At 38.6% G+C, this 12,728-nt stretch overlaps 1 protein-coding gene across 2 annotated transcripts in view; it reads left to right on the forward strand.

Moving 5' to 3' along the window:
- Positions 1-12,728, forward strand: part of PCGF5 (polycomb group ring finger 5) — a 67,138-nt gene that overhangs the window by 19,703 nt on the left and 34,707 nt on the right. For both annotated transcript variants that reach the window (XM_002917293.4, XM_011222400.3), the window contains exons 3-5: positions 6,236-6,291; positions 6,407-6,466; positions 8,932-9,080. In XM_002917293.4, the coding sequence (XP_002917339.1) occupies positions 6,236-6,291; positions 6,407-6,466; positions 8,932-9,080 (265 nt within the window). The remainder of the gene's footprint in view (positions 1-6,235; positions 6,292-6,406; positions 6,467-8,931; positions 9,081-12,728) is intronic.

Raw genomic sequence — 12,728 nt, forward strand, 5'->3', positions numbered from 1 at the left:
TAAAGTATATCACATTTTTTAACTTTTTATTTAGAAATAATTTAATGCTCACAAAAAGTTCCCAAAATATGAGAAACGCTTGTATTCTCTTTACTCAGATTATTTTATTGTTAACATTTTATCTCATTTGCTTTATCATGTGCATGCCTACCTGTTCCCTATTTTTTTCTGAGCCATTTGAGAGTAAGTTACATACCTCATGGTCCCTTACCCCTAACTACTTTAGTGTGTATTTCCTACAACTAGAGATATTATCTTACATAACTACAGTGTGATTACACTGGTATAATATTTTAATCTATCCTCTATATTCCAGTTTTGTCAGTTTATCTAATGATATCCTTTATAGAGTTTTTTTTTCTTCCTATCCCACTAAAATTATTCTACAAAGGAATAACTTTTAAAGACAAACTCACAAAGATGATGAGATCAAGAACTCAGTATTTTTGGCACCTGGGGATAACTTCTAGAATACAGTGGTTCTCAGTAAAGCCTTGCGGAAAAGATGAGAAGTGATGGGAGCAAGAATGGGAATTAGAAAGTGATGGTCGGGCAGATCCAGGAGACGAAGTCTGATGGGAGGTGGCAGGCAGAAGATCTTCACCAACAGGTCCCGCAGCAGGCTTTCCCTTATTGGTCTGAACTAGGGCACATGCAAACCCTAGGTAAAGGGGTGGTGTGGGGTCTAGGGGTGCCTTAGCAAATTCTGATTTATGCCTGAGGCTGGACATATTGCTGCCAGAATATAAACAGATTTTGTTAGCAAAAAATTAGGGGGATAGGGGCGCCTGGGTGGCATAGCGGTTGAGAGTCTGCCTTTGGCTCAGGGCGTGATCCTGGCGTTATGGGATCGAGCCCCACATCAGGCTCCTCTGATATGAGCCTGCTTCTTCCTCTCCCACTCCCCCTGCTTGTGTTCCCTCTCTCGCTGGCTGTCTCTACCTCTGTCAAATAAATAAATAAAATCTTAAAAAAAAAAAAATTGGGATCAAGGCTTCTTCACCTGAGGAAGAGAATCTTAATTTTATTTAATTTAAATGAAACCCTGAAACAGTGGGAATACCTTTACATCAAATAGAACCTTACTGTTAATTAAAATTACTAAAAAAATGCATTGTTAAATATTTTAATGCATAAACAAAACATTAGAATTTTACGCAAAATATGTAAAATACTTTTGTTAATGTGCCCACTAGAAAACTTAAAATTACATATTTGACTCACATTATATTTCTACTGGACATCGCTGATAGAGATGGTAGAAGGAGGATGGAAAATGCTATGAGGAATCATTCATTCAAATATTTACTAAATGCCTGCTATGTTCAGGCATTATACTAGGTGCTTTAGTGGGCAAAATAGATCAAGATTTTTGCCTTTGTATCATTAATATTTTTGTGGGGAGAGATAGATAACAAATTGTATAATAAATAACTTATATGGTACATTAGAAAGTACAAAGGGGAAAAAGGAGAAGGTGCTGGTGAGGGGGATCAGGAGTGTGAAGGGAGGGACAGATTGTGATTTTAAATGAAATGGTGAGGATAGGCCTCATTGGCAAGGTAAGCTTTGAGCAAAGAATTAATGGCCATGAGGGAGTTAACCATATATAAATCTAGGGAAAGCATGCCTGTTCCAGATAAAGGGAGTAGCCAGTGCAAAGGAACTAAGTCAAAAGTGCACCTGAAACTTGTTTGAGGATCAGCAAGGAAACCAGTGACTGAGGGAGAGAACAGTGGGAGATGAGGGCAGAGAGATAGTGGGTGTCATGTAGACCACTGTAAAAATGTTATCTTTTACTCTGAGTGAAATGGGGAACCACTGCAAAGTTTTGGTTAGAGGATGGACATGGCCTGACTCAAAAGGATTATTTTGATGGCCATGTTGAGAATGTACTGTACATCGCAAGGCAAAGGTAGAAGCAGGGAGAGCAGTTAAAAGGTATTTGCAGCGATCCAGGTAAGAGATGGTAGCCACAGAGGGCGCAAGAGATGGTTATATCCTAGATAGAGTTTGAAGGAAGATCCAGCAGGACTTGCTGGCTGATTGGATATAGTAGAGTATGAGAGAAAGAGGAGACCCTGACCTGAGAGTCCTGACTGAGCAACTGGAATGATGATGGAGTTGTCATTAACTAAGACAAGGAAGACTAAGGATAGAGCGGCTTTGTGGAAGGGGCAGATTGGGAGTTTGGCTTTGGACATGTTGAGTCTGTTAATCATTTCATAGAAGAGGCAAAGTTGGCAGGTGGATATACAAGTCTGTGGTTCAAAGGAGAGGTCTGGCTGGAGATAAATATTTGGTAGTATTCAGCATATAGAAGGTATTTAAACTGATACACAGGATGAGTTCACTTGAGGGAGTACAGAGAGAGAAGAATAGAGGACCAAGGATTGAGCCTTGGAGCATTCCCACATTGAGAGATGACAGTGAGGAGAAGGAATCATCAAGGGAAGCTGAAAAGGCTCAGTCAGTGAAGTAGAAGGAAAATCCAGGAGTGTGGTTTGGAAACCCCAGTGAAGAATGTGTATCCAAAAAAAAAAAGGTGATCAACTGTGTCAGATGTTCCTGGAGTCAAGTAAGGTGAATACAGAATTGATGGTTGGATTTAACAACACATGGAGGTCATCAGCCTTGACAAGAGCACTTCCAGTAGAGTCATGAAGCAAAAACCTAATTGGATTGTTTCAAGAGGGAAAGGGAGAAACAATAATTAAAAACAGTAAGTTAAGTATAGACAACTCTTTCAAAGTTTTGTCAAAATTGGAAGCAAAGACATGGAATAATAACTGTTAGGGGAAATACAGTCAAGATGATTTCTACTGCTTCTGATACAGGCCAAAAAAAATGGCATGTTTGAAGGGAATGGTCCAGTAGAGAACAGAAAGTTAATAATAGAGTGCAGTGGAGTGGGGGATTGGTGAAACAATGTTCTTGTGTAGATGAGAGGAAATGGAATCCAATAGAATAAGTGAGGGCTTATTATAATATATTAATTACATATATATTATTATAATAATGAGACTGGCTTTATCTAGGAGCACTGACAGATCATCTGTAGCAACAGACAGGCGGGCAGTATGTGTGGGTGCACGTGCTGTAGGCACATACGGTGGCCAGAGTCTGTGGAAGTTTTTCATCAAGAGAAAATGTTTATCAGCCAAGAGTAAGGATTCAAAGAGGGGGTATGATGGCTTGAGGAGAGAAAAAAATCGTGTTATCCAAGAATGTGAGAGAATAAATTGGGGAAGTATAGTAGGATTCCTAGCAACTTTAAAGGCACGTCAGGGTTGTAGTTAGGAATTCGTAGGGGTGTGGTTGTGTTTTTTCTAGCCATGGATGGAGGTTAATGGAGAATTGGATTTAGCCAGTGTTGTAGTTGTACCAAATAATTTTGAGCAAGTGAGAGAGGGACAAACAAGGGAAATGAAGGTTCATGCAAGGATGTGGTTTTGATGGCTGACCTTGGAGTAAATCAGTCCTAAACTGGATAGGAGGACAGAGGACATCAATTTGGTGAGGGATGCCTCAGAGGAACAGAAATGAAACTCGTCGATTCCTGATCTGTTTGAGAACAAATTCTTTTTAGAGAACAAATTCTTTTAAAGAATTTGGAAATAGGTACATAGAAAATGAAGAAAAGAAAGCAATTACACTAGAGAAAGGAAAAAGTTGAATGAGGAGATGTCTGTAATCAGAGTACACTGTAAATATTTATTTAATTATAACCATGTAAACACTGGTTATTAAACCAAAAAATGGTAATAGAAGTATATCAGGAAGATGAGAGTAGTATATGTTGGGAAGAAAGAGGGCTGGCAGGATGATATCAGAGAACCAAATCTTTATTTTCCATAAAAGGAAGTCAAAAGAATTTAGATAGCAGAAAAGGCATGGCTACCAGAGGAAACAGGTTGGATTTGAAACTGGCTGCCTCTGGGGTTGTAAGAATTAGGTTTGGGGAGGGTGGGGCATGAAAATGTATTTTAATATAAGTTTTGTGGGGAAGTTTGATCTGTAAATTTGTGTGTGTGTGTGTGTGTGTATTACTCTGATAAAAAAAATATTAAGAAAAATACTTCTTTTAAGTACTACTGCTATTAAATAGTCTGGGGGAAAAATATGAATGAGTTAGTGTTTGAATTAAGTCTTAATAAAGTGACATTGGTTGGGTTGGAGAGCAAGAAAAGAGTATATGAGCCAGGAGGAAGAGCACGAGGGTGAAAAACAGATTGGGAGTGACAAGGCATTCTTAGGGTAACTGAGTAAGGCAGTTGCCTGGAGAAGAGAGACAATAGTACCAGTTACAGTTTTAGGTTGGATTCATGTAAACACTCAAAGCCAGGTGGTGGGGCGAAATTAGTTCTTGAGCAGGCAGGTAATGATCAAATTAGTGCTTAAGGAAGATTCACGGTGAGCATGTCAACTTGAAGGGAAGGAGCTCAGTGCTGTCCTGTCAGTAGGGTGGCCGTTGGCGGAGTGGAAGCATGGAAGGTGTGGGAAGACTAGGTGGGAGAAACATGGAGAAGGCCTGGTCAGTGGGGCTGGGTGAGTGAATGTGTGAATCGAGAGGAAGGTGGGAGAAGGCTCAGATAATTCTTGCATTTTGAGTCTATTTGGGAGAGAGATGATATTTCTGAATTTAATTTTTAAAAATTAAGACAGAGGTATTCAGTATTTTGTTGAGGGGTAGATGAGACGGTCTTGACAGTGATGAGCAAAAGGAGGTGCTTGAGATCTTCAACTTCAGTTAGAAATACAGACCTTGAGCTCAGCAGAGAGGTGTAATGTATATGCATTGGTGTGGACACGTGTCATCTTGTCTGTAGGTTAGTTTTCAAGCCATAAACGTGGATGCAGTCATCAGGGCAGGCAGCCAGTAGCAGAGGTCAAAGAGTGCAGAGTGCACAGCAATGGAGAACACTCAGATTTTGAGGTAGTTGGAAAAAGAAAAATCCTTAGGGACAAAGAAAAGCAGACAGAAAAAAGGAGAACCAGGAAGGGGGATTTTCAAGGGGCAGTGTTGGCAACACTGTCAAACTGCTATAGAGCAATATAGGAGAAAAATGACTTTTAAAAATCATCTGCAATTTTTAAAGTAATTCTAAAACAAGAATTTCAACCTATTCAATGTGGAAGTTATGATTTCAGTAGAGTAAAAGAAGCAAAGCCCAGAGTGTGTGGCAGAAATAATGTTGGAAGATTAAATGCTTTAGTTGGAAGAAAAGATTGAGAAACTAACAGCTTGAAAAGACAATAGGTTCAGCAAAGATTTTTGGGCTTTTTAGATGTGAGAAAGTTGTATGTGTTTGTATTCTAGGAGAGTAATGCTGCTGAGCCCGGTGAGGGGAATGGGGAGAGAGGAGGGCTGTGGGAGCAGGAGGAGACTGAAGGACCAGCCACGGAAAGGAGGCGTTTCACTCCTCCATGGCAGGAAAAGGAAACAGGAAAAATGTCGAGATAAATATTTACATTTCTTATCTAGAAAGATAGAATGACCAAAAGGTCTAAATTGCTCAGAAGAAAGGAATTGACGTTATTTCCTTTACAGGAAAGAGCCAGAGTAGTGGCAGAGTTTGAGAGCAGGCCTATCAACTATTGCTGCATAACAAACAAGCCCTAAATTTCATGTTTAAAACAGTAATAAAAGCGTTTATTATTCCTCACAGTTCTGTGTGGTTCACAGGTCTAGCTGATTCTTGGGTGTTGGCTGGGCTCACTCAGGAGACTGCAGTGAATGAATGATGGCCTCAGCAGGGTGGCCTGGCATGTACATGGTGTCCCAGCCTCCAGACTCGTTCTCAGGGTGGCAGGATTTTAAGAGTGAGGGCACAGAATTAATGGGAGGCCTCTCAAGGCTTTGGCTCAGAATTAAGCACGGTGTCACCTGTGCCACATTCTGTTGGCCTGATAAGCACGTTTCAAGGCTAGCCCATGTATATTCTGCAGGTGAGGAAATAGATGCCATCCTTTAATTGAGGGAGGAATTTCGAAGTCCTGTTTAGAGAGTAGAGATGTAGAGAGAGCTGGGGACTGGACCATTTTTGTAACTGATCTGCCCCTGAGGGAAAGGCCAGAAATGGGTATGCTCTGCATGCGGAGGAGTTTGGTACAGTGCATGTGCTAACACTGTCTGTGTCCTGTATTTTTAATACGTGTAAGTACAGATCTCTGCTTAAATAGTGGATTTTAATATCTTCATTGTTAGTATATTCTCTTTTTTCCCCTTTGGAAGGTTGGATAATACATTAGAGGAAATTATATTTAAGCTGGTCCCTGGACTACGAGAACGTAAGTTGCTTTTTGGCTTCTTGCAGATTTTTGTGTTCTGTGAAGTCAGCGTTTCTATTAAAGATTTCATGATTGCTTCTATTATTTTTATACTTCTTTTTTTCTTTTAAATTAGAGGAACTCGAGCGTGAATCTGAATTTTGGAAGAAAAATAAGCCTCAAGAAAATGGACAAGGTGACTTTTTCTTATGTCTGTATCTGATACAATCACTCCAAGTGGCTTTTTGTAGCTTTGGTGAACTAATACTTCTTCAGGCTCAAGATTTCTCCCGTACAAAATTCATGTAGCCCTTCATTTACATTATGATCCTTTTGTATAATACCGTGAGATTTTATATACATGTGTGTAAATCTGGAGTCACACCAATGAAGGCAATTGGAAGTAGAGAAAATTGGACTTTGGGAAGAGAGAAAGGAGATAAAACTGACTACTGATTATAGCAATATTTCCTGGAGAGCTAAAGGAAACTGAAGAAATAGCCATAGTCTGCAACTAAACACTGAGGGGTTTTCTGTTTTATTGGAGAAGGAACCAAGATGTGGCTGAGTGCCAGACCAGGGCATCTGTCTGTGCTCCGATAATCTGGAATTACATGTTTATAGATGGAACTCAGATGATACAAATTTATATATCCTGAGATATGAAAAATACTTCTAGGTGCTTATGGGATTGTCTCCATCACTTATACTGAGTGTCCACATTTCTCTTCTGGGTCCCAGGAGACTCTGCCATCAGTAGTTTTTAATCTCAGCAAAGTGGCAGACATTACTGGGCAGAGGAAAGGCTTTTAGTGTGTATAATTCACACAACGGCGGAGGGGGGGGCGAAGCATAACATACCTGAAATTAAAAGGAATAGTATGCTTTTCTCACTGTTAGTTAATATGGGTTTTACTTCAGGATAGCCTAAATACCATTGAAATCTTTTAAGAATGTATGTGTGTTTTTATAGGCTAATTGTGAGCTCAGTCTCCCACCCTTGTTTTTCCCTTAAGATCATAGGATTATCAGTTACCTATCATTAAGATAGGTGAGGAAATCCTGTCTTTCTCATCTGTAAACTGAGGTTCATAGTTGTATTATTTCAACTTAACTGTTCAAGGCTGGCTTCCAATAGCGGGGGAGGTTTGAGAATAGTTTTCAATTACTGGAATAAGGTAGATAGGGATTATTTTTTATCTATAACAACAAAATGGGCAAAGAAGCCCAAGCCTGACCAAAAAATGACTTCACTAAAGACTTGCTTTACCCAAGTGTAAGTTGCAGTTCAGGCAGTAGTGCTATGATAAAAGTATGGATAATATAAAGTTGACTAAATGTTCCAATTTTTGACTGTCTTTTCAAGAGAACAGGAAACCAAGGGATTGTCATCATAAAGTATATAGAAGGCTTAGTCCAGGACTCAGTGTATCCTATAGATAGACTCATGAAGGACTACAGTCTACTTTGTGTGTATCTCCCTTCACCCATATTTCTCTCTCTTGAAAGTATTTTATGTTTTGTCTTGAGTTTGGGTAGAGAATGTGAATCTTTTGTTGGTGCTGGGAGTTTGATTCATAAAAGGTAGCTCCTATGTGGGTTCCACATAAATATACAGAAGAAAGAATGCAGAGGTAAGAGAACCCACCTGCCCTTTATGATACAACTGCAATGCTTTTATTAGGCATTAAAGAGGAGCTAACCCGTCATTTTCCCCCCCTGGGATTTTCTATACCGTAATGCTTGGCTGGCTAGTTCTTTCAAGTTTCAGCTTAGAGATATTTATCTGGAAATCTTCCCTGAATCTCTGCTTCACCCCAAGTTTGGATACCTCTCTTATAGGTGCCCACATAGTCTATTTTTACCTCTGCCATCAGAGTCTTTATCATGTTTCTCCATCTGTCGGTTTTCTTTACTTGCCTGGATCTCCTCCTGTACCCTGACAGCTATGAGGGTGAGGATGATAACACTCTAGCTTCGACGTCCCCCCAAGCCTAGCACAATGCATATCAAACACAGAGTGAACGGGACTCTGTCAATAAATGAATCGGCGCACAAGTTGTATCATATGTAGGCTGCAGGTGTTTCATAGGTTAAATACATTTGAATATAACGAAGTATGCGATTCAGATTTCTTTCTTTAATGGATTTTTAACGTTGCATTGCTACATACATGTTTTTAAAAGCTAATTCATTCTACTCATTTCAATAGCTGATTTTATGAGTATCTAATAATTTGAAATTTTGAGAACTCAGTATTTTATACTTTGAAAGGAATACTTGGTTTCAAATTTGATATATATAGAATTTGGAATATTTTTATATCCCGTCTACTTTCTAAGTGGTCTGATCATTAATTGCAATCATATTTGTGGCCACATATAGCTAGTTCTGAATCTTTCATTTGGATATCCCAGTGAGCCTAGAAATTTTAGGTTATGTTAATAAGTCACTGATGGCTTTTTAAAAATATTTCTATTGTTGAGATGATTGGAACATTGATATTAAAATTTTCAGTTATTCATCATCAAAACAAAAATGTTTAAAAAGCATTTCTTAAACATTGTTTTGATGATTTTTTTGTCTTGATTAATATACTGTTGCTTAACTTTAAAATCAACTTTGGGTTACATCTAACTTAGTTTTGTTTAAAATGTACAGATGATACGTCAAAAGTTGACAAACCTAAAGTAGATGAAGAAGGTGATGAAAATCAAGATGATAAAGACTATCACAGAAGTGACCCACAAATTGCTATATGTCTAGATTGTTTACGAAATAATGGACAATCAGGGGACAATGTAGTAAAGGTGAGTAGACAAGCATTTTATAGTAAATCTTTGATAATCTGTTGATGAATTTGGCTAGTGTTTGCTTTCAAAAATTTTATTAACATAATCAAGTAGAATGCCATTCTCTGACAGCCCCATAGCTACAAAGGACCAGTTGCTTACTCCAGGCACCTGATTTCCAGCCCCCACAACCAAACAGTCCTGGGCCAATGCCACCACCTAGTGGCTAATTCCAAGTATCACTCTTCTATTTCTGTCACCTTTTATACCTTTGTTGGGAGTTCATATACATTGTTTCTCCCTTTTTATGAACTGGTTACCAATTCAGACTCACATCATTACATCATATGATGGGCAGTGTCTCCAACTCTTTCTTTCATCCTCTCTTCATTTTCTCCTCTGTTTTTATTTGCAACTCAAAAAGACTTCCATGTCATGGCCAGTACATTTTATAAATAATATCCTTGGTTTTGAAGTAAAATTGGGTGTCCTAAAGTGCCTGTAAACTTTGAAAGTCCTTAAAGGCTCCCAGATATTTCCTGTAGAATCTCCATTTCTAATCCCATTTCCCCCCAGTATCTACCTGTTAATTCAACCTCTTTGTGAAAGATCTATATACTAGAGAGTTCAAAATACCCTACTCACTTTTATTTATTTTCTTTGGTCTTTAAATGGTGTTAAGTAGTGTTTTCTGCTTTTTTATTGCAAGCAACTTCCCTTTTCATTATAAATGTTCACTTTAACTCTTAAATAGATTTTTGTCAATGATTGAAAATATTTTTCTCTTTACACTCCAAATATTATGCAAATACCTGTATTCAGTGTCTCTTATTTTCTTTAACTTCCACTGTATAAATCTGTGAATGCGTTGAATTTTTCACTAATACATTAAATGATATTTTCCTATTAGAAAACTAAAAGCAAATAATTTTTCAACTCAGATTAAGTTTTCCCAGCATCTTACAACAAAGAATATATAGGAGCATAGTGTTTCAGGGAAGAGATAAGTAATAAAAAGAATTCTTCACTCAAGGAACTTTAGTTAGGACTTTCACACACAAACAGTTATAATTGATTTAGTTAACAGGGGTTGGTTGGACAAGCCATGTAATAAACTGTAGCAGTCTAGAGAAGTGGCCATGGGACCTATTTATCCTTCCAGGCTTCTCTTGGTTTTTATGCTCTGGTGTAGCACCCTTTTCTTTTTGTAATTGTTTTTTCAGGGTTTTTAAAAACCTTACATTTATCTCCTTGCCAGTCATTTCAGTAATCCTTTTGAGAGATCCTTCTTAATGGAGATTGTGATCATCCTTTAGCTCTGATGCATGAGTTGTTACTGTCTTGTAAATTATGAATTGTATCTTGAAAATGAAGTCGGTAGAAAAGCTGAATATCTTTTCATAAATAAATGTGGAGTCTATTTCCTGTAGATTTCTAGTGTGAAAGTTATAAAGCATTGAATTTTAGAGATTCATCTCAAAAATTACCCTTGCCTTGATACTCTCTTGACATCTTTGACACTTCACCATCCCTGTTGACCTTTTATCCATTCACTCTTTCCTTTATAGACTTTTCTTCATCCTTGTGCCTTCTATTCATAAAACAACTTTCATAGCTTAAAACAACTTTGCTACCCTGATTCCCACCTTTTTTCTCTGGCCATTCCTACACTATCTCTACGTCTTCCTGGCTTCTACTTGATATATGTGAGTATCTCCCAATACCTTGTCTTCCACTCAATTATTCTTTCTCTGGATTTATCCTAGGAGGTCACTTCTATTTTCTGTGACTTCAACTCTGCAAAGAACTTTTAAATCCCCGTTTCCAACCCTGCCATCTCTCCCAAGTTGAAGAATTAAGTCTCTACTTTTAAATATCTCAGTTGGAAGTTTTACTAACACCTGAAACTTAACATGTTTAAAGACAAATTCATTATACTTTCACCTAACTTTACTCCAAACTTGCTATGTTGGTTATCACTGCCATCTTTGTACCAATCATACAAGTTCAAAACCTTGGAGTCATCTTTGACCTTTAATGTTTTCCTTCAACCAGCCATAAGTCCTGAAAACTTTCCCTCAGTCTAGTGCTGCTCACCTTGTATAGATCTTTTAAAGCAGCCTCTTAAGTGTTCTCTGTACACTTAATTTCTCTTTTCTTATCCAGGGCTGAGACTACAGCCTGAAGGTATGGGCCAGAGTCCTGGCCAATATCAGGGGCAGATGGTAAATATTTTAGGCCCTATGGAACTCCCAACAAAGGTATAAAAGGAGAGATGAAATATGGTCTCTGTTGCAACTACTCAGCTTACTCTTTATAGCGCTAAAGCAGCCTTAGACGGTAGTGAATGAACTGTCTTGTGTTCCAGTAAAATATTGCTTACCAAAACAGGTAATTTTGTCTTGAGGGCTGTGGCCATAGTTTGCCACCTTCTGGCCCACAGAATCAAGTCTTATCTCCTTTTGTTAGCACTCAGGGCCTTTCACTAGCCCCTATCTTGATAAATTTATCTCCTATTATACCTATCAAGTGAGTCCTCCTCTCAAGACAAATGATTATTGCCTTATATCTGACAAAGGATTATATTAAGAATATTTAAAACCCTCTAAAACAGAAATGCTTCCTTTTTTGGCATGTTCTTGCCTCTTCTCACCTGCTATGCCTCTGTCAAGATCCAAGCAGAGACCTCTATTCTTTGTGATGCTTTTTTGACCCTTGTGAATCCCTTCTCTGAAATTCTGTAGGATTTGCATTTATAACTCAGGTAGTTATTTATTAAATCAGCATTCATACTGATACTGTCTTATCTTTTGGGGATATGTCTTATCCTTGAAACTAGATTTTAAACCCCTTCAAGTTAAACCATGTCTGTGTTTCTTTATAGCCTTCTCAGGCATCTCACTTCTCTGCAGTAGGGTGTGATTCTCAAATGTGGTGGTGTAGTTGCATGTACAGTTTCTACAGTATACTTACTAATTTTGTAATTTCAAAAATCAAAGTCAGGAGCAGGAAGGCAGTGAAAATAGTAGCATAAGGACCTTCAAAAATTCACTCTTCCATAAAACCAATGAAAAAACTGCCAAAAAAAAAAAAAAACCCCCTTCAGAATCAACTTTCTTAGGAATGTGATAATTAATCAAAGGCTTGGGGCACCTGGGTGGCTCAGTCATTAGGCATCTGCCTTTGGCTCAGGTCATGATCTCAGGGTCCTGGCGTGGAGCTCTGCATTGGGCTCCCTGCTCAGTGGGGAGCCTGCTTCTCCCTCTCCCATTCCCCCTGCTTGTGCTCACTCTCTTGCTGTCTCTCTATTTCAGATAGATAAAATCTTAAAACCCAAAGGCTTGCAGAAACCCATGGAGCATTTGATCAAGAAAATGGTATGAACGGGGAGGTTTGTGGCATTTTAACTTGCCTTAGTCCAATCTCCCACTCTGCAGCTCTGGAGTAGTCTTGAAAAAGAAAAGCCAACTTTCCCACTGTAGCCTTTCAGGCACCAAAGGGCAGAACAGAGGTGGAACGCTTTCCCAAAGCCTAATTGCCAAATAACTGTCATTATTTGACCTGTATGGTGGTTCCTGGAACACCCCACTTATAGGGCTGTCTATATTACGCCTGACGTGGAGCTGGCCCATAGAAAAAACATTGGTGAGCTGGAAAAGGCGGAGC

Source organism: Ailuropoda melanoleuca, chromosome 6, assembly GCF_002007445.2.
Source record: "Ailuropoda melanoleuca isolate Jingjing chromosome 6, ASM200744v2, whole genome shotgun sequence".
Classification (NCBI taxonomy): Eukaryota; Metazoa; Chordata; class Mammalia; order Carnivora; family Ursidae; genus Ailuropoda; species Ailuropoda melanoleuca.